Genomic DNA, 25,471 nt, shown 5'->3' with positions numbered 1-25,471 from the left:
AGGAAGAATAACCGAGGACACAGCATGAATGCTGATTGGCCTGGAGAAGGTGATTGGACTAGACCACTTCAGGAACGCCTTTAGCCACACCTCACCAGGTGTAGACAATCGGCAGTTAAACCTAGGCAACACCTGAAGACAACTGCATTTCCACTGTAAGGAGTGTAAGGGTTGCAATGGGCTGTAACAAAGGACAAGCACAGATGAGTCCACTATCATAGACTGGAACATCATTCATAACTTTTTATGTTATAAAGGGGGTGGCAGTAGAGCTTCTGTGATTGGTCACATCAGAGAGTGCTTGGTTATCAGAGAGTTACCATAGTAACCAAAGGTTTTAAAGATTGCAATATAGCTATTGTTGTCCAGAGGGGCCGATGGTGCGATATGGCAGCCTCGCTTCTGTCAGTCTGCCCCAGGGCAGCTGTGGCTACAACTGTAGCTGCCTCCACCAGTGTGTGAATGTGAGAGTGAATGAATAGTGGCATTGTAAAGCGCTTTGGGTGCCTTGGAAAGCGCTATATAAATCCAATCCATTATTATTATTATTATTATTATTATCAAATCAACAAAATATTAAAGAATCATTAAATATGTGGAATAGTTCATTCTTTCCTTTTTTCATCAGTGGTTTACACACTGGCTTGCAGGCAAAATGTCACTGGTTCGATTGCAACCGGAGATACAAATCAGGGTTGTGCCTGGAAGGGCATCTGGTATAAAACTCTGCCGTATCAAAAGATGCTGAGCTATCAGGTGTGGTGACCCCTTGTGACAAGGGAGCAACTGAAAGTGAAACACTGTTTTGCTTTGTCTTTGTGTAAAGTGTCCTTGAGTGTTTTGAAAGGCGCTTAATAAAATGTATTATTATTATTATTATTATTAATGTTTTGTATAGAATCATAACAAAATGTGAAAAGTTCAAAAGACTATGCGGCTGTTTAGCTGTGCCTGTCCGTCTGCCATCAGCTGAGAGAGATGCCGGTCAACTCTCTGGAGAAGCCGTGGACGGTAGACCCCTCTGAGGTGGCAGAGCGGCGGGATCTTAGGGACAGTCGCCTGGTGTTCAGCATCGATCCACGCGGCTGTGAAGATGTAGACGACACGCTGTCTGTACACAAGCTCCCCAACAGAAGGCTGGAGCTGGGAGTTCACATTGCTGATGTCACTCACTTTGTCAAAGAGGGTTCGCTCACAGACTTGGAGGCACGTTCAAGGTGAGGAACTGGTTGGAGTGGTTGGGTAGAGTAGGTGGGATATAAAAGGATAAAAGAAAATTACAGCATCTTGCATAAGTGTTCAGAGGAACTTTCAGAAGTACAAAGAGGCAAGAAAGTTGTTGCCTGAATTAATGTTGCATCAGCAGCATGCCTTGTAGCGCAATTATAAATAACACAGAGGGCCACCTTAAATAAGGCTCGTGTCTGATGTGAAGCATTAAGCCTTAAATGTCTATCATTTAATCACATGTAGAAGGACTTCACAGGGTCCATGATGGCTTTGAAAGTATCACTGGCACCAGGAATTGAACCAATGGTCAGCACGTTGTTGGTTCAATCCCTGGTGCCTTCGGGCTTCATGTTAAAGTCACCTTGCACAAAATACTTAACCCCCAAATTTCCCTGGATGCATCCGTTAGTGTGAGTGTGCATGTGAGAGAAAATGCTTAAAGGTATAGACTAACGCGCTGTATGAATATGTGTGCGAATGGACGAATGCTGGTCGTGCTAAAAGGTGGTTGGGGTTCTCACAGTAGAGAACTGCTACACACAGAACACAGTGGTCCATGTTGTTACGAAGAACTTGTGCTCATTTTGAGTACGATGCCATTAACAGGACAGGGGAATGTTTCCGCTGTGGGAAAGCCTGAGTGATTTTCACTGTGGCCTTCATAAACATATATTACTACGGGACATGGCAGCCATACTTGTACACAACATTCAACCAGAAGGTCATGCAGCAAAAAAAGGAAAAATGAGTCCGCTTCCAACTAAATTAGTTTTATTCTACTGAGTGGTAGAAGTAAAGAACAGTGTGTCACACATCATTTGTTTTCAGATCCCCTTTGTACAGTTACGGGTGTCAGGAAAACACCGGAGGTCACATGATGGCATGTGACCTTGAGTACCTGATGTTAATGGTTTGTCTATAATTGGCTTTCAGTGCATCTTATTAATAAAGAGGATGATGATACAAGACAGTTGAACCACAGTAATAGAACAAGAAGATATTCATCTGTGTTTATGTCCAGATATATGCACATGTTCTGATTTATTTATTTATTTTGTGCTGTATTGTACAAATGAATAAAACTGAGTTTAAAATATCTGCAGTAAATGAAGTGAAGGTCGGGGCTGCAAAAGTAATGCTTGCACTTGATCTCCACAAATTTTCCTTCCTGGGAACATGCAGCGATGACACCATGTGACAGGGAAGCAGCCCAAAAAAATTTGTGTCACAGCTGAACGGCCGACAAATCTGCAGCAAATGCATTCTGCTGTCATCTCGGTGTAATCTCGCTATAATCCAAAATCTCTACGGAATTCTTTCAGCACCTTGTTGAGTCTTGGAAGTGAAGAAAGGAGTGTTCAGAAGGCAGAAGTGTCTAACCCAGTGCTAATAAAATGTATCTGATAAAGTGTAGTCTGCAGATAAATTAGTAAGAAGGTCCATGAAGTGCATGTCGTTTTTTAAAGGCAGCAGCAGCAGCAGCAGCAGCATGTACAGAAGATGATTGAGAGCCGAGTGAGGAGAGAAACTCCGTGTAGACTGTTAACAACGTGCACTTATAAAATAATACTGAAATCTTACTATATATTTTTTATGTTGTGATTTTTAATGTAGTTTTGGTCCTCTGCTTTCTCTCTGACTTACTCTAAAATTCCATTTTACATTTCATAGCTGTCCACAAAGCAGCGTGCAGATCACCCACCTGTCCAGCTCGCCTCCACACTTTAAAGAAGTAAATTAAAATCTCATGATTGTGGTTTGAAGCCTTAAATTCTATTTCAGAAAATGGGGAATATTTATTAAATCATAAGAAAAACATTTTGCTTATTTATTTCATCCTTCCTGACTTATTAATAAACAGAAGGATGAAAATGACAAAGGTGGAACAAACTCTGAACATTTAGTACTTATTTTCAAATTATGTCTCACTTTTGATTAGAAAGAAGATGATAAAGCTGCTGCTTTGATCTCATTGCCTTTTTATATTTATTATGTCACTTCTTAAGGGCTACAACCTACTACCTGGCAGACCGCAGGTACGACATGCTGCCTGCTATTCTCAGCGCAGACCTTTGCTCACTGCTGGGAGGTGCTGACAGGTTAGTAGACTTCCCATCACACGTTTCATTTTCATATGCTTAAAATGCATGCTAGTTGTGTAACTGACACTTTCAAATTCAGGTATGCAATGAGCGTGCTTTGGGAGCTTGACGCAGAATCCCTTGAAGTCCAAGAGGTCTGGTATGGTCGTACACTCATCCGCTCCTCCTATCAGCTCCACTACGAGCTGGCTCAGGCGCTCCTCAACGGAGAACAGGTTGAGGTAGCGGAACTGGCCAACCTGGGTCCTCAGGAAAAGGGTTCTAAGCTAGCTCAACTCACTGAGGCACTTGAGATGCTCACACATGTAGCCAGACATCTTCGGGCAAAGAGGGACAGAGGAGGAGCGCTGGAGCTGGAAGGAGTGGAGGTATGATTGGTTTCTTGTATCTTCATAGAGTATTTTGTGTGTTTTGGTAATGTGTGTACTTAACAGTAAGACTATATAAATAAAGACTGCAAACATTTAAGGTTCATGTTCTTAATTGAAAGCGTAAGCATGTTATAGCTGAGTGTCTAACCCTAACACATCGTCACTACTGACGTCTAACATACGACACAAAATGATTCAATGAATCTGAAGTGAATCAAACAAAGTAAACCGTGCACATAGCTTCAGTGGAGAGAAATCCATTCTGCACATTAAAAACTGGAACCACTATCTTTCTCGCACATTTCAGCTGCAGAAGATTCTCCCTTCTAAGCTTCTGTCTAAGTGAAAGTTTGACTTAACCTCTGTGTTTGGTCATTTTGTCAGATGACATCATGGTTAGAAAATTCAGTATCAGTCACCCCGAAACACTTCATACAGCCGAGGGGAGGAAATCAGGTCAAAAGACACCTGTGGAAAAGGGCCAGGGATTAATGATAACTAATGATTAAATGGAGATTGGTCTATAAACATGTAGTCAGTGATAATGATGACAAAGAGGTGATGATGATGTTCGGCGTCATCATGAGAATCCCCCAGCTGCCACGGTCTATTGCAGCATAACTAAGGGAGGATTCAGGGTCACCTGGTCCAGCCCTAACTATATGCTTTAGCAAAAAGGAAAGTTTGAAGCCTAATCTTAAAAGTAGAGATAGTGTCTGTCTCCTGAATCCAAACTGGAAGCTGGTTCCACAGAAGAGGGGCCTGAAAACTGAAGGCTCTGCCTCCCATTCTACTTTTAAATACTCTAGGAACAACAAGTAGGCCTGCAGAGCGAGAGCGAAGTGCTCTAATAGGGTGATATGGTACTACAAGGTCATTAAGATAAGATGGGGCCTGATTATTTAAGACCTTGTATGTGAGGAGCAGGATTTTGAATTCTGGATTTAACAGGAAGCCAATGAAGGGAATCTGCTCTCTCTTTCTAGTCCCTGTCAGGACTCTTGCTGCAGCATTTTGGATCAGCTGAAGGCTTTTCAGCGAGTTTTTTGGACATCCTGATAATAATGAATTACAGTCGTCCAGCCTGGAAGTAATAAATGCATGAACTAGTTTTTCAGCGTCACTCTGAGACAGGATATTTCTAACTTTAGAGATGTTGCACAAATGGAAGAACGCAGTCTTACATATTTGTTTAATATGTGCATTGAAGGACATGTCCTGGTCAAACATGACTCCAAGGTTCCTCACAGCGTTACTGGAGGCCAAGGTAATGCCATCCAGAGTAAGAATCTGCTTAGATACCATATTTCTAACATGTTCAGGACTCAGTACAATAACTGAATGAATTTAGACGCAGGAGTCTTCCAGGTCTTTATGTTTAGTTTGGTTTTTTGCTGTGTTATTTACAGAATTACAGATGGATACCATATATTTCTTTTCATCGATAATAAATTATAGTACGGTCTAATAGAGACGTTATTTTTAAAATCAGGCGTCTAAGCAGAACACGTTCCTCAGCAGAAAACATTTTATCAGAAAGTCATTTCAGTGAGAATATTGGAATAAAGAAACCAAGCACTCCACTGTGAAACCACTGACAGTTTTCACATTAGATCACAGCCATTTATCTACAGCGGCTGGTCGGCCATCTGTTAAAACCTCATATGGACAATTCCTGTTGTTCTATAAGATGCTCTCTAATAGGATGTCTTGGATTTATTTATTATTCAGTTATTGCATTCCTGTTATGGCTGTACGCACACAGAATATTGATATGAAGTAAAAATGATTCTCTCGGGTTGCTTCTGGGATAGTGGAAAAACCAATATATTTCTAAAAGTGTGTTTAATGATTGAGCTGCCACCCAAAAATCAAGTTCTTATCTTGACAAAGCTGGATTATTGACCGCTGGTGAAACATCAGTTGTCCTGAAGGATAAGGACAACAGATGTTTCATCTTGATCTATTATATAAAACGGCCAAAACTGTGTTCAAATCCAAACTTTCTGGCTTCTTTTGGTTCCTGCTGAAGTGCTTTGGGTCCCCTCAGTTCATCCTTAGTCTGAGAAAAGTTTTGTTCTCTCTTTAAGGCACATTTCCTTTGAGCTAACTTAAACTCTGATTGGCTGTCCACTATAAACAAAAAGCATGAACAGCAGATCGGTGGAGTTTCTGTGCCCATGAGCAGAGCTGTGTGCCTGTTAGGGATATGTGTTCTTACTGGTATGATAGAGAGCTGAACGTAGGAAAGACAGTAGACTGTTTTCAGGTTGAGATTCATTCACATTTGGTTCTCCGTGCAGCATTTGTTCCGGTGGAATGGTGCATGTTCAACTGAGTTAAAGTAAACTGTAGTAAAATGTGGCCCACTGATGCATTTTCATATTCTTTTTCATTGAAGTCACGTTAGAAGCATTTTCCCTTTTCAGGTGGGTGCCCAGCTGGATGAGGAGAGGAACATTACGGCCATGGTCCCTCGTCAGCCCCTGGAGGTCCATGAGACCGTGGCAGAGTGCATGATTTACGCCAACCACTGGGTGGCCCGCAAGATCCAGGAAGCTTTCCCCAACCAGGCCCTTCTAAGGTGTCACCCACCACCACAACAGGAGCTATTCAACCAGCTGGTGGACACTGCAAAGGCCAAAGGTTTCACCATTGACACCAGGTAATGTTTTTGACTGTTCAGTATAGAAACTGAGGAAATGCATATTGTAGTCCAACGCACATCATGTTCAGACACACAAGTGTGTGAACCTGAAATGTTTGATAACACGGGGACACACTCAGGTGTCACATGAGCAGTCAGACAAGAAGAAGACATGTTCCTTCAGCTCAGGTTGAGGTTGAAGCCAAATATGCTTCCAAACCAAAGACTAGAACATATGATGAAGCATATCTTGCCTTTGGCTTCAGCTTCACAACAGCTGTCGTGGCAAGGTCGGTCTCCCCGACAGAATTAGTTTCCCCTGCGTCGGGAGCACACGCTGGGCTGTCCAAATCACGGACAAACAGGATCCCACATTCTTGATTTTCAGTTCACAAACACTTCTTATAACGACTAACTACTCCTGAAACTTTGGAGGTTTTAGCTCTTTACACAGTAAAGTTACAGGATAAATATAATTATCAGGCAAAATGTCCTTCGTTTGTTAAAATAATCCCGTCTGATACCACGAGAGGACAATAAATATTTCATTTTCTGTTGTAACCCTTAAACTGAATGGTAATGTAACGACACTCAGGTTTCACTTTTTTACAAAACTAAAACATCACTACTTCCACGTCTGACTGTTTGTAATGGAGGCGGCGTAACCTGGATCCACACTCCGTGCCCAGCGAACGCTCGCCACGCAGGGGGAACACATGCTGTCGGCGATGCCGACCTCGGCACAACGCTGATCCTGCCGCAGTTTGTTCCCCGGTTCAAATCCCGGACAAACAGGATCCCACAGCTGTTTATGCTTTTAAACCCGTTTTGCACAGAGAGCAGTGTTGAATATTCTCACACGGGAACAAAACAAACAACTCAAATAATTAAAGATGGTTTGTTTTTCTGTTTTTTAAAAGAGGCAGTGATTTATTTAATTACAACCTGTAATCTATTACAGTTAACTTTTATTTGTTTAACTGTTTACAAAAGGTCTGAGGATCTGAGGCGTGGAATGAACTGCAATGGAGTTTGAAAACAAAATATGAATGTGCGGTTGGAGGATTGTGGGGGGGGGGGTTAAACCAACAGCAGAACCGGTCCCAGGACAAGAGACATGGTGATGCAAGTAGCTTTGTGTCACTGACTGCTGAGATGAGAGGCCTCACTCATCCCTGGTTTCTGGCTCTGTTCCTTCAGGTCCAACAAGGCTTTAGCTGCCTCACTGGACCGAGCTGTGGACCCACAGGACCCCTTGGTGAACAGGTTGTTCAGAATGATGGCCACCACTGCTATGTCACAGGCTCTGTACTTCTCCACTGGTGCTCATCCTCAAGACCAATACTACCATTATGGTACGATACCGCTGCACAGCTTTTATTGGCTGCACTAGAGTTTCAGTGTGACTGTGGGTCAGTCCATCCATCACACGTCTGCACACACTTGTCCAACGTCTGTTGTTTGTGAAGAATTATTCGACTGAGAACTAGAAAGAAGGCTAACGTGCTGATATTTGCTTCGTTGTCGTAGGTCTGGCTCTGGATCGCTACACACACTTTACCTCACCCATCCGTCGGTACGCAGACATTGTCGTGCACCGCCTTCTTACCGCAGCCCTGCACATGCAGAGGGGCGTTGTATCTGGTAAAGCACCAGCCAGTAACAAAGAAGTGGAGGAAATGGCTCACCATGTCAACAGCAAGAACAGGGTCAGGGGTGTTTTATTGTTTGTGTTTTTCAATGATTCACCTCTTACTCTATTAACAGAAGCTGTGCTGACGTCTGTGTTTCATTTGCAGGCAGCACAGGCAGCCCAAATGCGATCCACAGCACTGTTTCAGTGTCTGTTTTTCAGAGAACGAGACCCTCAGACAGACCCGTGCTGTGTGGCTGACGCTGTTGTCTACTCCATTCGAGACAACGGTGTCTTGGTGTTTATCCCAGAGTAAGAACCTTCAGTCCTGTGTTTTGTTCTGCAGTCTTCTTCTTTTCCTTTGTTTAATGGAGCTGTACAGCAGCTCACAGACGGCCAACCACTCGTGTATTTTTAATAGACGAATTCAAAGTTTATGACAATGAATGAATTTGTTGGCAGATGTAATTGCACGCTAATCAATGTATATTTAACAGTATACACGCTAGTTTTATTTTCTCTTAAAAAACCTCAAAATGAGTTTTAAATTGTATAAATTTACTAAACTAATTCCTTAAACATTTATTGTGAGCAGGGAAAATCGGCTAAAACCCCGAATCTTTTCTCTACCAGGCTTTAAATAAGTTAATTGCATTGCTGAAGTTGAGTCTGTGGGGAGGGACGGTGCTTTGGAGCCAGCCTTGTGTTTGTGGCACTTCTACGTTAGCTTAGCTAACCTCTGGAGGTTGCTGCTTGTTTATTGCAAGGAAAGTGTAATTTAATAACATCAGTGTTCTCCATGCTTGTGGTGTTACAGGGATATGCAATATTAACAGTTTATTAAAATGTAACCTGTGGTCATTTTGAGAAGGCTGTAGAATCCATGTAATGATTAAAATCACAGGGCGCAAAGCAGGTTGAGTAATATCACTGAGTAAGTAAGGCTGCCTCTGACCACAGCCATGTTGTTCACAGGTATGGTGTGAGGGGGCCTGTGTATCTGAAGAACAAAGAGGGCCTGGTGGTGGTAGCGGGACAGGACGGCAGCTGTGATTGGCAGGGTGGCACTGTGCGAAAATACCCGGACCGCATTACCACCACCTCCAGCTGTGGCACCTCCACCTTCAAACTGTTTGACCACATCACCGTAAGTCACAGAAAACGCTAATCAATCATTTTAGAAGGTTTCCAGCAATGCAGCGCCTAAAGGCGACGATTCCAAATATATATGCATGAGTGTATATGAATCACAGGTTCATACGACTACTGGATCTTTTGTGGTCCAACATTAAGAGACGTTTTATGATCTTGTTGTGATAAAGTGTTGTGTGGTTGCTGCTTTGTTAGCTAATCTCAAGGTAACAAAACGTCAGTAAGATGAATGAGACGAAAATGATTCCTGAAAATAAATCATTTAAAGTTATTCAGTTTATTGTTTTTAAATATTATATGAAAACAAAAACATAAGTGTGGGGGGGGGGGAGGCTCTCCTCCAAGACAAGAAATGTAATGCTTCCAGTTTGTGGCGTTTCTACACAAACCTTTTTGTAAAGGGAGATAAAAAATGACAGTGGGCGGTAATTGTTTTCACATAAACGCCTTTAAACGCTGCACGGTCGCACTCTCTCTCTCGCACTCGATAAATGATCCATTGTTGCTCTGCACACGTTTGTTACCACAAACGTCGCATGCACTTATGTCATTGTCATGAGACACTCTTGCAAACAAACTCACGGTTTAGTAACACAGTAGAGCAGCGTGTTTACGGGACAGTAACAGTAATCTAATTACCTTTTTTGCAACAGTAATCCCTTACTTTACTCGTTACTTGAAAAAAGTAATCTAATTATGCGTTGCTGCCCATCACTGGCGTCAAGTTATATTAAGTTCAGGCATGTTACACACGATGATTGTGAGGAATAAGTGCATGTGATTTAAGCAAAAAGAGCAGGAAACATTACCCTAAGGTTAGCTAACAAAAAGAAACTGAAGTAACGGTGTGTTATTCTCACATCTTTGGCTTTAAGACATGAAAAAGTGACAGAGTACTGCTGCTTCCACTGTTATCAACATCTTTTCTTTCTTTCATGGACTTATCCTGGGGTCATAAATGTCAAAGGGCAAAGGCAATGCTAACAACATAGCTTACTGATGGATGATGATGGATGACACATGTGGCCAAAACAAGATAGAAAGAAACATTAGCCCAAACACAAGTTGTCCACCACAGCATTGACTGCTGTCAAGCTATGATCATATCAAACAAAGAGATGATGATGATATTCAACAAACAAATCAACAAAACAACAACCTCACTGTGACACTTGACCGAGGTCACAGTGTTAATGAATGTTTTTCTCCCCCTCTGCTCCAGTCTCCACGTCGTGTGAATGTTAGAAAGCACAGTAAAGAAAGTTCGTGTACGGATGGATGAACGTTTGTTACATTGGATACGTGTGTGTAACATACGTATCCAATTTATCCTATTTATGAACAAAATTGTGGCACAGTCGGAAACTTCTCCACTCTACACCACTGTCTACTTAGCTGTGACGCTGCGCACAGTGCTGAGAGGACTGCTGTTATATATTACGTCACAAACCTTAAGTGGGCCTGTCTTTGCATAGCATTCCATTAGACTATTTTCAGTAGGTGCCATTACTGTGTAGTGATCGAACTGAGGAATACTGTGACTTACGTTCTCTGCTCTCTTCAGGTTCGTATTTCTGTCCACTCTTCAACTTGCCACGCTGACCGTCTAAACCTCGAGGTCATCAGCAACAAGCCTCACCACAGTGCCAAGTCCCAGCAGCCCAGCCCTCAGGGCCGCAGTCAGCTGGTCAAAGAGGTGGTGCGTCAGAATGAAGAGGCGCTGGCTCAGGAGAAGACAGCCCGGCGCCCCAAACTCTCCAAAGAGGAAAGAGAGTTTCGTCAGAGCAAAACTCCCAGTCTGTACTCTATTCTGGAAGAAATCAGAGAGTTGGCTCTGATGGATCTGGAAAGGGCTTCACGCCTCCCGGCAACAACAGCATAGAAACGCTGTAGCCCAGCTTTACCTCCAAGCAGACACTTGTGAGAACTGCACGCTGTGCGCTAACAGAACGGTGATCATTGAAGATCACTCGTGCTGAGTCATCCAGGTCATTCTTGTAGCTCCAGATTGTGTGTGGACAAACCACACGAGTGTGTGAAGTCACAGGAAAGCAAACACAATATTAAGTAAAAACATGTCCCGCCATCTTTTTAGAAACCAGAGTCAAACCGAATCAGTGGATACGTTTTGTAAAAGTTAGTTTTTAAAATCACATCAAGTTAAACTTAGTTGTAAGGAGGATAGGGAACGTGTTAATGCCAGTGAAGTGTCAGCAGTTACTTTGACAAGACCTAGTACTCACTGCAAATGTGGTTCAATCCTGCAGGAAACTAGTCAACTGCAGCAGGTTAAAGAAGTCTGGTAACAAAAGGCTTTTCTCTCAGCACCAGTGATCTCAATATCTCACTGGTGGGATCAATGTCTTGTGTAAATTAAATGTCTTGTGTTATAGAACCATTTTTGGTGAGTTCACACATATTGTACTACCTGTGACCACTTCATACAAAACCCAGCACGAGTATTGTTCTGGAGATGATAAAACGTCCACTCGTCCATTTTCTTCTGCACGTCCTGGAATCTGTCCCAGCTGTCATAGGGTGAGAGGCAGGATACGCCCTGGACAGGTCACCGGACTGATAAAACTTCATGTCACTCATTAGCAGACTTTAAAATAAACCCGTAGAGTAATGAACACACCTGAGGTTGGTTGTGTTGGAAGTGATGTATAAAACTAGGATGTATTTATCTTATAGTTTGTATATCAAGAGCCTGTATAGAAGACACCAACACCAAGGACATTTTTATTGTTTGAACTGGTAAATAATCAGAAGCGTTTTTTGGTTTGTGGATTTTAAGATTGTTTTCTAGAACTACCAACAGAAATATGAACTGTACATAACTATTTCAATATGTGTGCAGTGGCCTGTAATTAAAAATGGTGTTTTCATTAGCGCAGATGGAGCCACTTCATCGTGTTGCGTTTCATGTCCCTGCAGTAGCTTAAGAAAGAACTGTTCATAATTGAACGAGCACTTAATGCTTGGAAGAGGGTGATGGTCAGTTGACAGCTCACATACTACACACACACAGAGGCCTTTTATAGAAACATGTTTGCAACCAAAATTCTGCCAATAGTGAAACTGGAGAAAGAAGATGCATCAGAGCAGGAACTGTGGATCAGTTCAAATATTTTTCTGTAACAGATACCAACACATGGTAAATACGTTTAGGATTTGGACTTTTAAAAATAAGAAAAACATTTATTTCCATTGATTATAAATGTCTTTGCTAACCCAAAGCTGACGTCACAGTAGGAACATGTGCTCAAGATATAAACCACCAGAAATGCACAACATTACTCGAATGAGCAGGCACGAACATTGGGAAACCTTTAAATCTGCTCACTGCCAAAGCTTTTCAGCAGAAACTGCTGCACGTGAACTTTAATCCCCCTCTACACAGTCGTTGCTGAGCTGTTGCTCAGGGCTGAGGCCGGTCTCAGCCTCAGCGGGCTCAGAGTCTTTGGGGGGAAGCGGGCTGGTTTGTTGCGTGGAGGTGTTGTTGGAAGGCTCGAGGTCAGGATCTTCTACAGTTTCATCTCCATCAGTAGAACCTTTGATGACATTTGGTGAGGATGCAGCTGGAGGTTTGTCTCCTAACATGTCAGCAGTCTGAGAGGCTGAAGGGCCTGAAAGGGTTGAGAATTAGAAACAGTGATGGTTTCAGTCAACACAGACACACTCAGTCTACTACGATTTATAAAAGACAGGCAAAGCTGAGATAATGAAAAATGAAACTGTAAACTGCAGGGTTCAAACTCATTGTTCAGGGTCAAATTTAAGCACTTTAAGCACTTTCAAGGTCCATTATCAAGCTTTTCCAGCACATTACCAAAAAAACAGTTTGCATGTTCCACTTTGCATCACCTCAGTAAGACCATGTAAAAATTAAAACAAATCGTCTTAGGTTGACTTAAATGTTCTTTGTTCCTCTTTTGTTAAAACAGAGAAAAATGCACCACACAAAAATACTGAAAAAGGAAATGGTTGTCTTATATGCATATAGTGCACAAACTCAAAAAACTCATTTCTCTCAAAAATGCAGATGTGCAAATGTGAACAAATCAACTTGTTAGAGATGCTCATCTCCACTTGGAAAAAACAACCACACAAAAGAAGAAATCTGCACAAATGAACAAGTCTGCTCATCAGATATTGATGCTTCTTTCCTACGTGACACAACAACAGGAGACAGATGTTTGGTACTTTAACTAGTTAAGCACCCACACCACCAAAAATGGGGGAAAAGAGAGGAGATCACATTTAATCGGTTATAACACGAGGTCAGAAATATAAGTGCAGACATGAGTGTCCACAGAAGCCTCTGAATCTCAGCTGTAAACCATTTCTACAAACACCAAACAGTTAAAAGAGCAGTTACATCACCATGAATCTGTGGACAGGTAACATCCATATTTTGATTTATGATTTTCTGGAGTTAAATGTGACCCAAAGTATATTTTATAGCATATAAGCTATAAAATACTTTTAAAAATTAGGTGAGGGAAATAATCATTTTTTTCTATGTTTGAGTCCCAGTAACTTTGACATAGTAACATCTGCAGTAATATTTACCCCTCTGATGACAGCTCACAAGCGTTAGCTTTATTTTGATACCAAGACTGTTTACACAGAGTTTGTAATTGCAGAGAAATACTCCATTTATTTTGGCCTCTTCATTTTCGAGCAGGAAGCTCAGAAAAGCCCTGGGGGCCTAACAGGTCAAAGTTCATTCCCAATAAAACTAACTGTGAGATGTTTGACTACATTGCTCTCTGGATTATTGTTACAGTCCTAAATGATCAGCTTTAAAGTGTTTGTGCTAATAACACCATGTACAGTAAGACAGGCATGGAGAACAGCACTGACGGGAGGCTTTGAACAGATGACACACTCAGTTCAATTCAACATATAAGACTTTAAAAACGCACAAACATCGACCTAAAATCTATTTATTCAGTCCATCACCTGTCATAGAATTATGTCAAATAATAATGTATTGTTCATCTCCCTTAAATAAACAGGCAGCCTTAAAGTATGAAACATTCATTCATTAAAACACTAAAATGTGTCTGTCGTCTCCGTGGCTGATAGAGCCCCACAGGCATCAATGTGAGCTTAAAGCCATTTATAATTTTTAAATGGTTTAATGTGTCGGTGCTCACGATAAACACATTTTGAATGAAAGCCAGGGAACTTCAGCAGCACAAGAAATGGCTTCTTTGTGCCCACATGCATCAGTCCCTCTTTTTACCAGTTTTTCTTTAAGGCTTAAGTTGGCTAGTTAAGTGTCGGACTAACGATTAAAGCTTTCACTTGAGTGAAGTCACTAATATTACTGCTACTGCTAAGTAATGTTAGCCAAGTTTAAAGCACACTGCATAAATCACCATGCCATAACTAACTGCTGTGCTAGCACTGCCGTACTCTATCACACTCAGTGCATTTCAATCATTTCTCCAGATAGTTTGATAGCTAGCAAAATAATAATCATAGTTTTAAACATTAGCCTGTGTTATGTACACATACTCGAAATTATTTACTGTCATGTGACTCAAGAGTACAAATTCCTTCAGTGTCGTTTTCCATCGAACACTCATTAAAACAGCACGAACCCTGAAACTGCTTATTAAAATAATATGTATGTAAATAATAGTATGTTGCATTATAAAAAATTAAGCTTTTGACTGCCCTCCAGAGTTCACGTTAACTTCAGATCTCTGGAAGCTACACTACCCGAATGATGTCAGCTGTTTAGTTTCTATACTGGACAGAAAAAAAAAAGGGGGGGGGGGGGGGTGGATTGGCTCCTCTTAAGGAGGACTAATGACTAAAATGTGAAAGTTTAAAGTCGATGAGTAAATCATGCTCGGGTAATACAATGGAAACGGTCTCATATCACCATCTAGTGTTATAAACTGTAAACACATTTTTATGGGTGAAGGCTCATAATAGAGACCGATCAACAGGTCATTTTCTTTTCTATGGGTCTCATTTAAATCACATTACATCATTTCTGCGGTAAATGAGGACCCTGAAGAACGATTTAATGTCACTGTTAAAGATTTGTAGACAATAGATCGCAGACAGCTGGCTCCGCTTTAACTAAAGAGGAAGTAAAAACAGTTTGGATCACAAGTGTAAGGCAAAAACAAAAATACTACGCCTAATTGAAGCTGACATCAGACAGGCAGTAAAGAAATCAATGTTTTCTACATGCTTTGCCTCTTATTACCAAACTCCACACTAATGTGAGGAATCTCTGGTGGTTTGGACGAACTGTGCAATACGGGAACTCGTCACTCGACCTTCAGGGTTTCTGGTGGATATATACACTAGATCCACTTCACTATATTGTAAGGAGTATTCACTCACCACCCATCATCCAAATCATTGAATTCAGGTGATCCAGTAACTTCCACAGCTGTATAGAATCAAGCACCTAGGCATGCAGACTGCTGCTACTAAGTGGAAGTGTTTGGGAACGACAGCAACTCAGCCATCAAGTGGTGGATCACGTAAAATCCCAGAGTGGGGGTCAGTGGATACTGAGGCGCACAGAGGTTGCTAATTTTCTGTGGAGTCCATCGCTCCAAACTTCACGTGGTCTCCAGATTAGCTAAAGAACAGTGCACAGAGAGCTTCGTGGAATCCATTTCCATGGCCGAGCAGCTGTAGTCCAAGCCTTACATCACAGAGTGCAACGCAAAGCAATGGGACACAGCGGTGTAAAGCACGCCGCCACTGGACTCTAGAACAGGAGAGATGCAGTCTATGGAGCGACGGATCACAGTTCTCAATCTGGAAAGCCGATAGACAAGTCAACTTAGCAGTTGCCAGGACAACAGAGCTCCAGGTTTGGTGGCAGGGGGATTTCGGTGCGGGGTTGTTTTTCAGAAGTTGGGCTCAGTCTCTTCGTTCCAGTGAAAGGAACTCTTAATGCTTCAGCATGCAAAGACATTTTGGCTCCCGACTTTAAGGGAAGTTTGGGGATGGCTTCTTCCTGTTCCAGCATGACTGGGCACCAGTGCACAAAGCAAGGTCCACAAAGACATGAACTCTGGCATGGGAGTCCTGACCAGAACACCACTGGGATGAATGAGAGCAGAGACTTGGAGCCAGGCCTTCAACATCAGTGTCTGACCTTACAAATGGTCATAAACTCCCATAAACACTCCCAGAAGAGTTGAAGCTGATATAGCTGCACAGGCGGACGTCGTGAATGGGATGTCACTCGAGTTCATATGAGTGTGGGGGCAGATGAGCAAACACTTTTGGCAATATACTGTACATTCAATGTTTTGCTTTTTGTATTTTCATATAAAGTTAATACACCAATGAAGCTAGATGATCCTTATGAACCTTCGCTGGATGTTTTGTAGCAGAATCATTAATTATTTCTGTTATATTGTGTCCCAGCTGTATGATACATTTTTGCCATTCTTACCAATTTGCTGCTGGCGTGCGCGCCTCTTTTCCAGGGCCCGCTGTCTGTTCAGCTCAATACGTTTCTGCTGCTCTTCGGTCAGAGAGGGAGTAGGTGGGGGAGCGAGGGCTTCGGCAATCTGCCCTTGGGGAGCATTAATAAAACTCTCTCTGCTGAACAGATCAGGATCCCCAAATGTTTCCAGTTCACGTTGTACCTCTTCGTCACCAGCACCTGAACACAATTTCAAGCAGTGCTGATAATTAAGTCCTGTGGAATATGGCAAGTATTTCCTATGTGCACCTGCAGGTGTGAATCCACCGTAGGGCTGTTCGATACAACGATATATACAAAAACGTCTATTTCATTTTACGCTATCGTTTGTTTCGTGGTGTCGCAAAATAAACTGTTTACGGCAATATTTCTTCATGGTTCTGATGTCACTGTAGTAAAGTTCTCTCTTTCTCTTATATATAACCACACTACGGACGGACAAGCGCCTGTTTTTATGCGTTGTCGTTAGCAACAACGACGGTAAAACCATCGCGTGTCCGCTTGTTTATGTTCCACATAAACCTTTCAGAATAAAGCTCAAGATCCTGTTGAGGCTTTTCAAAATAAACGGAATCACGTGAAAGAGCAGAGTGTTTACGGATGAGAAGTAAAACAGAGCCGCCAGGTGCTAAAAAATAAACCTTAGACTCAAACGTTAGAACAGGCTTTCCCCCGCAGCACGCCGTGTAATAAATACTCACAAAGAAAACGGCGCCGTTACAACTTCTGTCTAAAAATGTGTCGTTTCATGCATCGGTTAAAACACTCGACTCCAGCTACATGACGCGCAGCTGGAAACACTTCACGCAAGTCGAGATTCACAGAATTGACAGAAAATGTTACATTTCTGTGATTTATATCGTTATCGGACGATAGAATTCTTATATCGGGAGATGAGACTTTGGTCATATCTCACAGCCCTAGTCCACCGTATCCCCATCAGTAATGATTTTTCTTCTTACCATCTGTACTTGTAAAATCTTCATGTGTCAGGGGCATGTCCAGTCGTATTCGTTTAAGACATGTCTATAGAAGAATGAGTAAAAAATTACAAATTCTGAACATTAGGAATCCCACACGCTTGCAGGAAATATTCTACTGCTTCCTCTCACCTGCACTTCCTTTTTGCTGCCGAGCCTTTCCACTTTGTCAATAAAATCTTCAAATTGCAATTTGGGGTACAACCTGTGGGCCCAGTTCTCCATCTTCTGCATCAGCAGCCGCAGGTCTGCAGCCTAATGGGGCAAACATCAAAAACAGCAAGTAGTGATATGAAAGAGGGCTGTGTGTGATAGGACGCTTCTTCTTCCCACTAAAAAATGACTTCCAGTCATTGGAACAAAAGACATCTTAATTTGGTAAACCAACCTCTGGTTCCCCTCACTCATTTTTGACCACGACAGAAAGGGCAACTTTTGACCTTTTAGTCTCAAACCAAATTTAGGACATCTAATTAAAAGCTGACAGGCCAAACAGATTTAGCTCAAAAACCAATGTTCATTCACATCTGGTAATTGGTGGGACAGATGTTATCATATCCTACCTCGTGTCCTTTGCCTTTGAACTGGATATTGTCAAAGAGAGTGCCCAGAGCTGGAAGCCCTCGATCTGATATCAGCCTGGGAAAAAATATTAAGACTAAGTTAAACCATTAATGGATTACAAGCAGGGTTAGCAGCACATCCAGGCGTATTTGGCTTATCCAATTCAGGATCGTGGATGGCTGAAGCCCATCCCAGCAGCCAGGTCGCCAGCCTGTCACAGGGCCAACACAGACAGACCCTCTGAATGGAAATGTCAGTGCCTTCAGATGTACCATGTTCAGAAGGCAGTAGCTTGTTGGGGGGGGGGGGGGGGGGGGGTAGGGTGTTTGGTTTTCAGGGTGCCCACAACCTTTCTTTTCCTACCTGTTTGTACATAAGGCAGTATAATGAGAAATAGTCAAATTTCTCCATCTAAAAATAAAAAATTGCTATATATATATATATATATATATATATATATATATATGTATATATATATATTTATAGCAAAGTTGCAATTAATTTGAATATTTTATCAAATGAAAATCTATGTTTTTCTTTAATACAGCTTGCAAGTTTTATCCTAAGTATAATCGACGTTCTTACTTAAAAGCTTATTTAACATCCTTTGATTTAGTATAACTTAGTTCTGTCCAGGAACATTGTGAACAGAACAGTAACAGAGGAGTGCCACTGGAACACCCACTGGGAGACTACTGGGAACGAGCCTGACTTATGGTTGGCAATACTAACCAGGTTCACACTATAGGTGTACAGAGACTGGAAACATCTTTCTCACACACATCCAGGGATGTCTCCAACGCTCTGACAATTTTCAGTCTGGGAATTTTGCCCATCCAAATGATGAAAACAACAATGGTATTAGAGTCTTTCTTCTTTAAATGACTGGCAGAGTGAAGCTGCACCATCATCACACAGATGCAGTCATTTGTACCCGCCGCTAAAGCGTAAGAAGACGCTGCAGTACTCTGCGAAACGACAGGTGTCGCCACTCAGATAATATCACATCACTTTTTTTTGTGCAAAGTTCTTTCCACAAACTTACGTTTTCAAACATTTGCAACAACTCTGTGTGTCAGTGTGTCTCTGAGCCTCTGTGCACGATTATTAGTGAAACGGTGATAAAAACCAGTGCAGTCACAGACTCGTGTTCAACCTGGCTGCAACACTGACAGTCTGCACACGTCAATCAATGATTTTGGCCTCCTTGTGTCCCAGCTCACACAAGATGACATCAAATTCCTATTTAAATGCGCATTTTAATGCATTTCAACCCTCTGTCGTGATATAAATGTCTTTGCTACCTGTGGGAGTCCAGCTTGGGTTGGGGTCTCTTCACGCCTCTCCTTTTAGCAGTAGGGACATCAGCCAGCTGTGATACCTCACCTTCATCTCCTGCATTGAAAACACATGACAACAGGATGTGTTTCTAACTCATTCTGTTGGCAGCGTGGCAAACTTCAAGCTTATCTTTAAATCCAGACAAATTATAGACTGGAGGTTACAGAAGAAATGTGCTGGTTTGAACAGTATCTGATAGGTTTCATTTGCTCACGCAAACAAAAACATGTGTGTTGTTATTGTTAGAAACATCCAGTCTCAGAGAGATGCTGAAAAACCAGTTCATGCATTTGTTAATTCTAGGCTGAACTAACAAATTCATTATTATCAAGCTGTTCCAAAAAGCTTTGTGGAAGGACTATGAGAGGTTGTATTTCTCCCACATTAGCCTTTTTTCCTGAATCTTATTTTTCTATGATTCTTCATTAAACCATGAATTTAAAATACAAAGTTCTGAATCATCACATCTTAAAGACCTCATAGTAATCCTGTAAGAGCACAGCAGCATCTACCATCTGCAAAAGGGTCTCCTTCCTCCTGGCCTCCCCGGCCTGGGGAGTGTGGTGGTGGGAGTGGGGGGAAAGCTTCATCCTCTATGCCGTCATAGTCAGGAATGTCCTGCGGGCTATTTTCCTGTGGGTCAACCATGGTGAGTCGGTCCTGGAGACAAAGTAAAAGACGTGTGAGCCCCAGTCGTCAACAGCATCAGCATTAAGTTACATGAATTTAACTGCAAGTTGAAAAAATGACATTTATTTCTGTAAGAGTAATTCTTTACTGTGTTACAACATCAACATGAAAACCTAAAAAAAACTGGCATTTACTTTTTTCTTTTTTTACATCAACAGGAGGAGCTGTACAGACACTCATCCCACCTGGAATTATACCCCAAATTCAGAAATGTACTATTATGATACATTAATGGTCCATTATGTTTGTTTCACAGTTATATACATAATACAATTTATAGATTTGTATATATTTACATTCTATCAGGGATGAACTGGTTGTGAACCTTTGGGCTGATAATGACATTTAAAAGTTACAATTTGGATGAATTATTACTGCGATACTTCTTTTGGACTCTGTAGTACCACAGAAATATCATTAAAGTAACAGGTTTGTTTTAAAGTCTTTCAGCTGTTCCGTAAGCATCATCGTCATCATCATTTATATAGCACTTTAAAAACACACCTGGCAGACCGAAGTGCTGCACAATACAAATGTAGTAATAAAATAGCAAAAAACAAACATAGCAATAAAGTAAACTCTTGAGCCAAAATGATGTGACACAACTAGGGCTGCCACAAACGATTATTTTGATAGTCGACTAGTCACCGATTATTTATGCGATTAGTCGACTAATCAGATCATCATCCACTGGACGTAAAACTACAGCTTATTGCACCATGCAGCATATGCTCTTATATAACTATCATTAGCTTATAGCTTTAAGCTTTTAAGGTGCTAACTAAAAATAAAGACAAGATGATAGTTTATTCAATTTTAATGAAATTTGCAGATTGTTTCGGTGAAGTTTAATAAACTCCTTGCTATCTAAAATATAACAGGACAACGGAGTATATTCTCCAGCATCTCACACTTCTGATAATCAGCTGTCTGCTTGACGTTTATTCAGCTGTGTAAAAACTATAACTTTAATCTCAGACAAACCGATTTACTCAGGAACAAATAAAATACTAAAAAAAAAAAAAAGCCAAACAACAACATTTTTAATTTATCTAAGTGACTCATATATATTTAACCTGAGTAGCGAAAGACGGCGGTGGGTTTGAAAACAATTTGCCTGGAGTCCGGTGTTCTCACCGTGCTAGTGACCTAGCCCCCGGCTAGCTATCGAGCTAGTGGGTAACAGACGACTCTGAAAACGTCGGAGCGCTTTTGAAAATATGTGGTGTCCTGATAAACTGAGCTGATATTTGAGGTTTACACAGCTACATTCTCGGCTGAAAATATGTTAAACGTTTATTTTGTGACCCAGAAAGAATAATAAGAGTAATATTAAAACTAACTAGCTGCCGCCATTGTTGGAAACTGAGCTGGGCCGCGCTATGAATTCTGGGACACAGCTGCTGCTTCTTCTTCTTCTTCTTCTTCTTCGGGGTTTAACGGCAGCTGGCATCCTTGTACATGCAGTGCTGCCATCTTCTGTTTCAGTCCGTTATTACACTCTTAAATCCTGCTACTTATTCCTGCGTCTTTTGGGATCTTACAAAGCTTCAAACGACGCGTCGACTATTAAATCAGTCGTCGACGATTTTGATAGTCGACGTAATCGTGACTAGTCGACAAATCGTGGCAGCCCTAGACACAACACAGACACAAAAGGAAATCTTCTACATTGTTTTGCTGTTCACACAAGTTCTAATGCTACCCTTTGTTTCTGGAAGGAGACGATTTTCTGTCCAGTATTAAAGTTCAAAGAACAGGGTATCCGTCTCCAGTGGGCTGCTAAACAAGTTTACCAGAAAAATCAGACCCACGGTCATGTTGTGTCACTTTGAGTGATTAGTCAGCAGCAATAACAGGGAATGACAAACTGACAGACTTTGGATATAAAACAAACAATTTAAACATTTAGAAGTTAACCATCTTCTCGGATTCCTTTTGCTGCACATGTCTATGTATGTATTTGCTGTACAGTGTCATTTGTTTGGAACATTAATCTTGATGTATACATAAACATTTGATTTAAAAAACGTGTTTAAAAATGAACACTGACACAATTAAACACAACACTGGTGCACGGTGACTGCAAACAGAAGCAGCTGCTTGTATCCTCCTGTGGATACAAACCAGCAAGAACTCATCAGATCTCTGTCACTTACCATTAATGAAGTTTGGCTTTTATTAATAAACAGAGAGCACGGATATCTATGGAAGAAATATAGTATCATCAGAATTCAAGTATTTTTAGACATTGAATTTATGACACTGAATTTTTATCCTCCAAATTTCCCTGCAAAAATATTCACCTGCAAAAATTCACCTGAAAAAAATTCACCTGAAAAAAATTCACCTGCAAAAATTCAACTGCAAAAGTGATGAACTTTAATGACCCAAGCCAGAGCAATCAGCACCAGATCGAGTCGAGTGGCTCTCAGCCAATTAAATTACGCTGTTTGATCACATGACACCGTTAGCCAGCAGCGTGTCTCCTAAAAGAGAGCTGTTTAAAGGTGAGTGATTAAGTTTTTCTCCTAAATAGAGATCATTACAGAACGCCTAGTCCTACTTAAAATCCCATTTATTATTATTATTTTTTTTATCATCTACTCGAACTAAGGAAAACGTTTGACTAACTCAAAGACAATTTCCACGCCTCCCCTGCCTGACTGCAGAGGCAGTTTTGAATTTAGGAGCGCCAAGATGGCAGCGGCAAACCCTGGCGGCTCTCCGGTGAGTATATATATATATTTTTTTATCTTCAAGTTTGTCTTTTGAAACCTTAATTTTATTTAAATCCGTTGCTCACGTATAAAGTACACAGACGGGGTCTTTGCTCAACTCGTCTGAGGCGTGTCTCACTAAGCGCTACATGCTAGCATCCTGCTAACCGAGCTACCCTTTACATGCTGTGCTTTAGAAAATAGGATACTCGTTAAAAAAAATACTCCGCAGATATTGATTGATAGATAGACGAACACTGCAAATATAATGTTGGAAACGAGAACGGCCTTTAGTGAAGGGGTAAAATACACCATGAATAAAGCCATAGAGTGAATGGCTGCCATGGTTGCAGAACAGCCTGATTTAATGACAAGAATGGGGAAGAGTGAGGTGAAGTGAACCACAGCCACAAAACACGGTCAGACAAGGCGGCAAAAGGGCAGTGATCTGTCCGTCAGTATGAAGTTGGTGTGTGCTTTGGTGAACAAAAACTCCAGACTGGTAGCAGGAAGATGGGAGACTCGTGTTTCACTGGAATAGTGGTGAATTAAAACATCCTTTGTTGGGGACATTTCGGTGTAAATGCATCCATACAGGCAAGACAGAGGCAGACCAGACAGTGAAGAAAACAAGGCAAACATTAGAAATATAAAAACGGAAATATAGGATGAGTCGGGGATGAGTTCCTGCCCCAAGTGGAGGAGTTCAAGTATCTCGGGGTCTTGTTCGCGAGTGATGGGAGAAGGGAGCCAGAGATCGACAGACGAATTGGGGCTGCAGCTGCAGTAATGCGGACGCTGCACCGGTCCGTCGTGGTGAAGAGGGAGCTGAGTGTAAAAGCGAAGCTCTCAATTTACCGGTCGATCTACGTCCCTACCCTCACCTATGGCCTTTACATGACTAACGTCCCCTCTTCTCCCTACCTCACATTAGCCCCCATCTTTCTTCCAGGTGGAAAAGACCCGTCACCTTCTGGGAGTGGCGGCTCCCGTGGGAACAGCTCCCACCACCAAGTCCCTGAGTGAGTCTCTGTCCCCCAGCGTGAGCTCCAGCACTCTGTCCACGTCCACCTCCGCCTCCTCGCAGATCTCCAGCACCACCTTTGAAAGCGTGAGAAGGAGCTGGCCACCAAGGTGAGAAAAACGTGGGCTTAGTGGGCGTTCTTGTTGCTGCCTTCTTCCTTCTCTGCTCGGTCTTGTTCCTGTTGTGTTGTAGTGCCTGCGCCTTCTGACACACACCTTCAATACTGAATACAAGCAGCTGGTGAACAGCATCAGTGACTGCAAGGTGAGAAATAATACAAAGAAATAAAAAAATAGCCTTTCTGTGTCACATCAGGGAGTTCCTATATTGACGTCTACCTCATCCTGCTGTTGTTTCACTTCAGCTTTCTCTCATCTCACCGATCGGACGTGATCCATCCGTGACGAGCTTCAGCAGTGCCACCCTCACCCCTTCCTCTACCTGCCCCTCTCTCTCGGACTCGCGCTGTGGCTCCATGGGCCAGAAGTAAACATATTTTTAGGAACATTGACCTCGATCTGCAAACGGTTATTGACAGGTTATCCATTTGATTCTAACTTGGTGTGATTTGTGTTAAAGGACCCCTGAGAACAGCTCACGTGCCTCCAGTCCCTCCTGCTCAGACTGTGAAAACTTCCCGATGGTTCCCACTCTGGAGACCTCCTACCTTGCGCGGGCTGCAAAGAACGAGTTCCTGAACTTGGTGCCTGATATTGAAGAAATGCGACCAGGGTGAGTAATGCCATATTAACCCAAATACTGTCACTATGACATGTGTCTCACAGACCAAATGTAAGTCGACACTCATGTTCTCTAGTTCAAGCGGAAATGATGTGGATCGATTCAAATTCCTGAGCCTGGATGATTTCAGCTGGAAACAAACCAACTCTGCTTCTTCCTCAGATAATTCAATTCAATTCAATTTTATTTATATAGCGCCAAATCACAACAAAAGTCGCCTCAAGGCGCTTCATAAGATACAGAGAAAAACCCAACAATCATATGACCCCCTATGAGCAAGCACTTTGGCGACAGTGGGAAGGAAAAACTCCCTTTTAACAGGAAGAAACCTCCAGCAGAACCAGGCTCAGGGAGGGGCGGGACCATCTTCTGCGACCGGTTGGGGTGAGAGAAGGAAGATGGGATAAAGACATGCTGTGGAAGAGAGACAGAGGTTAATAACAGATATGATTCAATGCAGAGAGGTCTATTAATACATAGTGAGTGAGAAAGGTGACTGGAAAGGAAAAACTCAATGCATCATGGGAATCCCCGGCAGCCTACGTCTATTGCAGCATCACCTGGTCCAGCCCTAACTATATGCTTTAGCAAAAAGGAAAGTTTTAAGCCTAATCTTAAAAGTAGAGATAGTGTCTGTCTCCTGAATCCAAACTGGAAGCTGGTTCCACAGAAGAGGGGCCTGAAAACTGAAGGCTCTCCCTCCCATTCTACTTTTAAATACTCTAGGAACAACAAGTAGGCCTGCAGAGCGAGAGCGAAGTGCTCTAATAGGGTGATATGGTACTACAAGGTCATT

The 25,471-nt window shown here is 42.0% G+C and overlaps 2 protein-coding genes across 4 annotated transcripts; one reads left to right on the top strand and one right to left on the bottom strand.

The window, feature by feature from the left end:
* The first annotated feature begins 613 nt into the window (after positions 1-613).
* LOC145431046 (DIS3-like exonuclease 1) lies at positions 614-12,031 on the top strand. The gene is made up of 9 exons (XM_080306358.1): positions 614-1,217; positions 3,237-3,329; positions 3,412-3,700; positions 6,133-6,368; positions 7,551-7,705; positions 7,881-8,059; positions 8,150-8,295; positions 8,959-9,130; positions 10,700-12,031. The coding sequence occupies exons 1-9, from the start codon at positions 979-981 to the stop codon at positions 11,015-11,017; spliced, it is 1,827 nt and encodes a 608-aa protein (XP_080162484.1). The 5' UTR covers positions 614-978; the 3' UTR covers positions 11,018-12,031.
* Positions 11,851-22,589, bottom strand: LOC145431054 (TIMELESS-interacting protein-like). 3 transcript variants are annotated; one of them, XM_080306367.1, is made up of 9 exons: positions 22,497-22,589; positions 22,350-22,395; positions 20,013-20,160; positions 19,464-19,554; positions 18,159-18,234; positions 17,728-17,850; positions 17,578-17,641; positions 16,583-16,795; positions 11,851-12,764 (listed from the first exon to the last, which is right to left on the bottom strand). In XM_080306367.1, the coding sequence occupies exons 2-9, from the start codon at positions 22,350-22,352 to the stop codon at positions 12,520-12,522; spliced, it is 963 nt and encodes a 320-aa protein (XP_080162493.1). In that variant the 5' UTR covers positions 22,353-22,395; positions 22,497-22,589; the 3' UTR covers positions 11,851-12,519. The 3 variants fall into 3 exon arrangements, with proteins under 3 accessions (XP_080162493.1, XP_080162490.1, XP_080162491.1); XM_080306364.1 differs by lacking the exons at positions 22,350-22,395; positions 22,497-22,589 and adding an exon at positions 21,328-21,614; XM_080306365.1 differs by lacking the exons at positions 22,350-22,395; positions 22,497-22,589 and adding an exon at positions 21,267-21,287.
* Positions 22,590-25,471: the final 2,882 nt, after the last annotated feature.

This window comes from Astatotilapia calliptera, chromosome 9 (genome assembly GCF_964374335.1).
Source record: "Astatotilapia calliptera chromosome 9, fAstCal68.1, whole genome shotgun sequence".
NCBI classification, from domain to species: domain Eukaryota; kingdom Metazoa; phylum Chordata; class Actinopteri; order Cichliformes; family Cichlidae; genus Astatotilapia; species Astatotilapia calliptera.
The sequence above is the reverse complement of the archived record's forward strand: the minus strand, read 5'-3'. Positions and strand labels throughout refer to the sequence as shown.

Coding starts and splice junctions, on each gene's coding strand:
- LOC145431046 (XM_080306358.1), top strand. CDS start 979: ATGCCGGTCAACTCTCTGGAGAAGCCGTGGACGGTAGACCCCTCTGAG. Junction 3,330..3,411: donor CTGCTGGGAGGTGCTGACAG/GTTAGTAGACTT, acceptor TTTCAAATTCAG/GTATGCAATGAGCGTGCTTT. Junction 8,060..8,149: donor ATGTCAACAGCAAGAACAGG/GTCAGGGGTGTT, acceptor TTTCATTTGCAG/GCAGCACAGGCAGCCCAAAT.
- LOC145431054 (XM_080306367.1), bottom strand. Junction 17,642..17,727: donor GCAGCAAAAAGGAAGTGCAG/GTGAGAGGAAGC, acceptor ATTCTTCTATAG/ACATGTCTTAAACGAATACG. Junction 12,765..16,582: donor CGCACGCCAGCAGCAAATTG/GTAAGAATGGCA, acceptor CAACCCTTTCAG/GCCCTTCAGCCTCTCAGACT.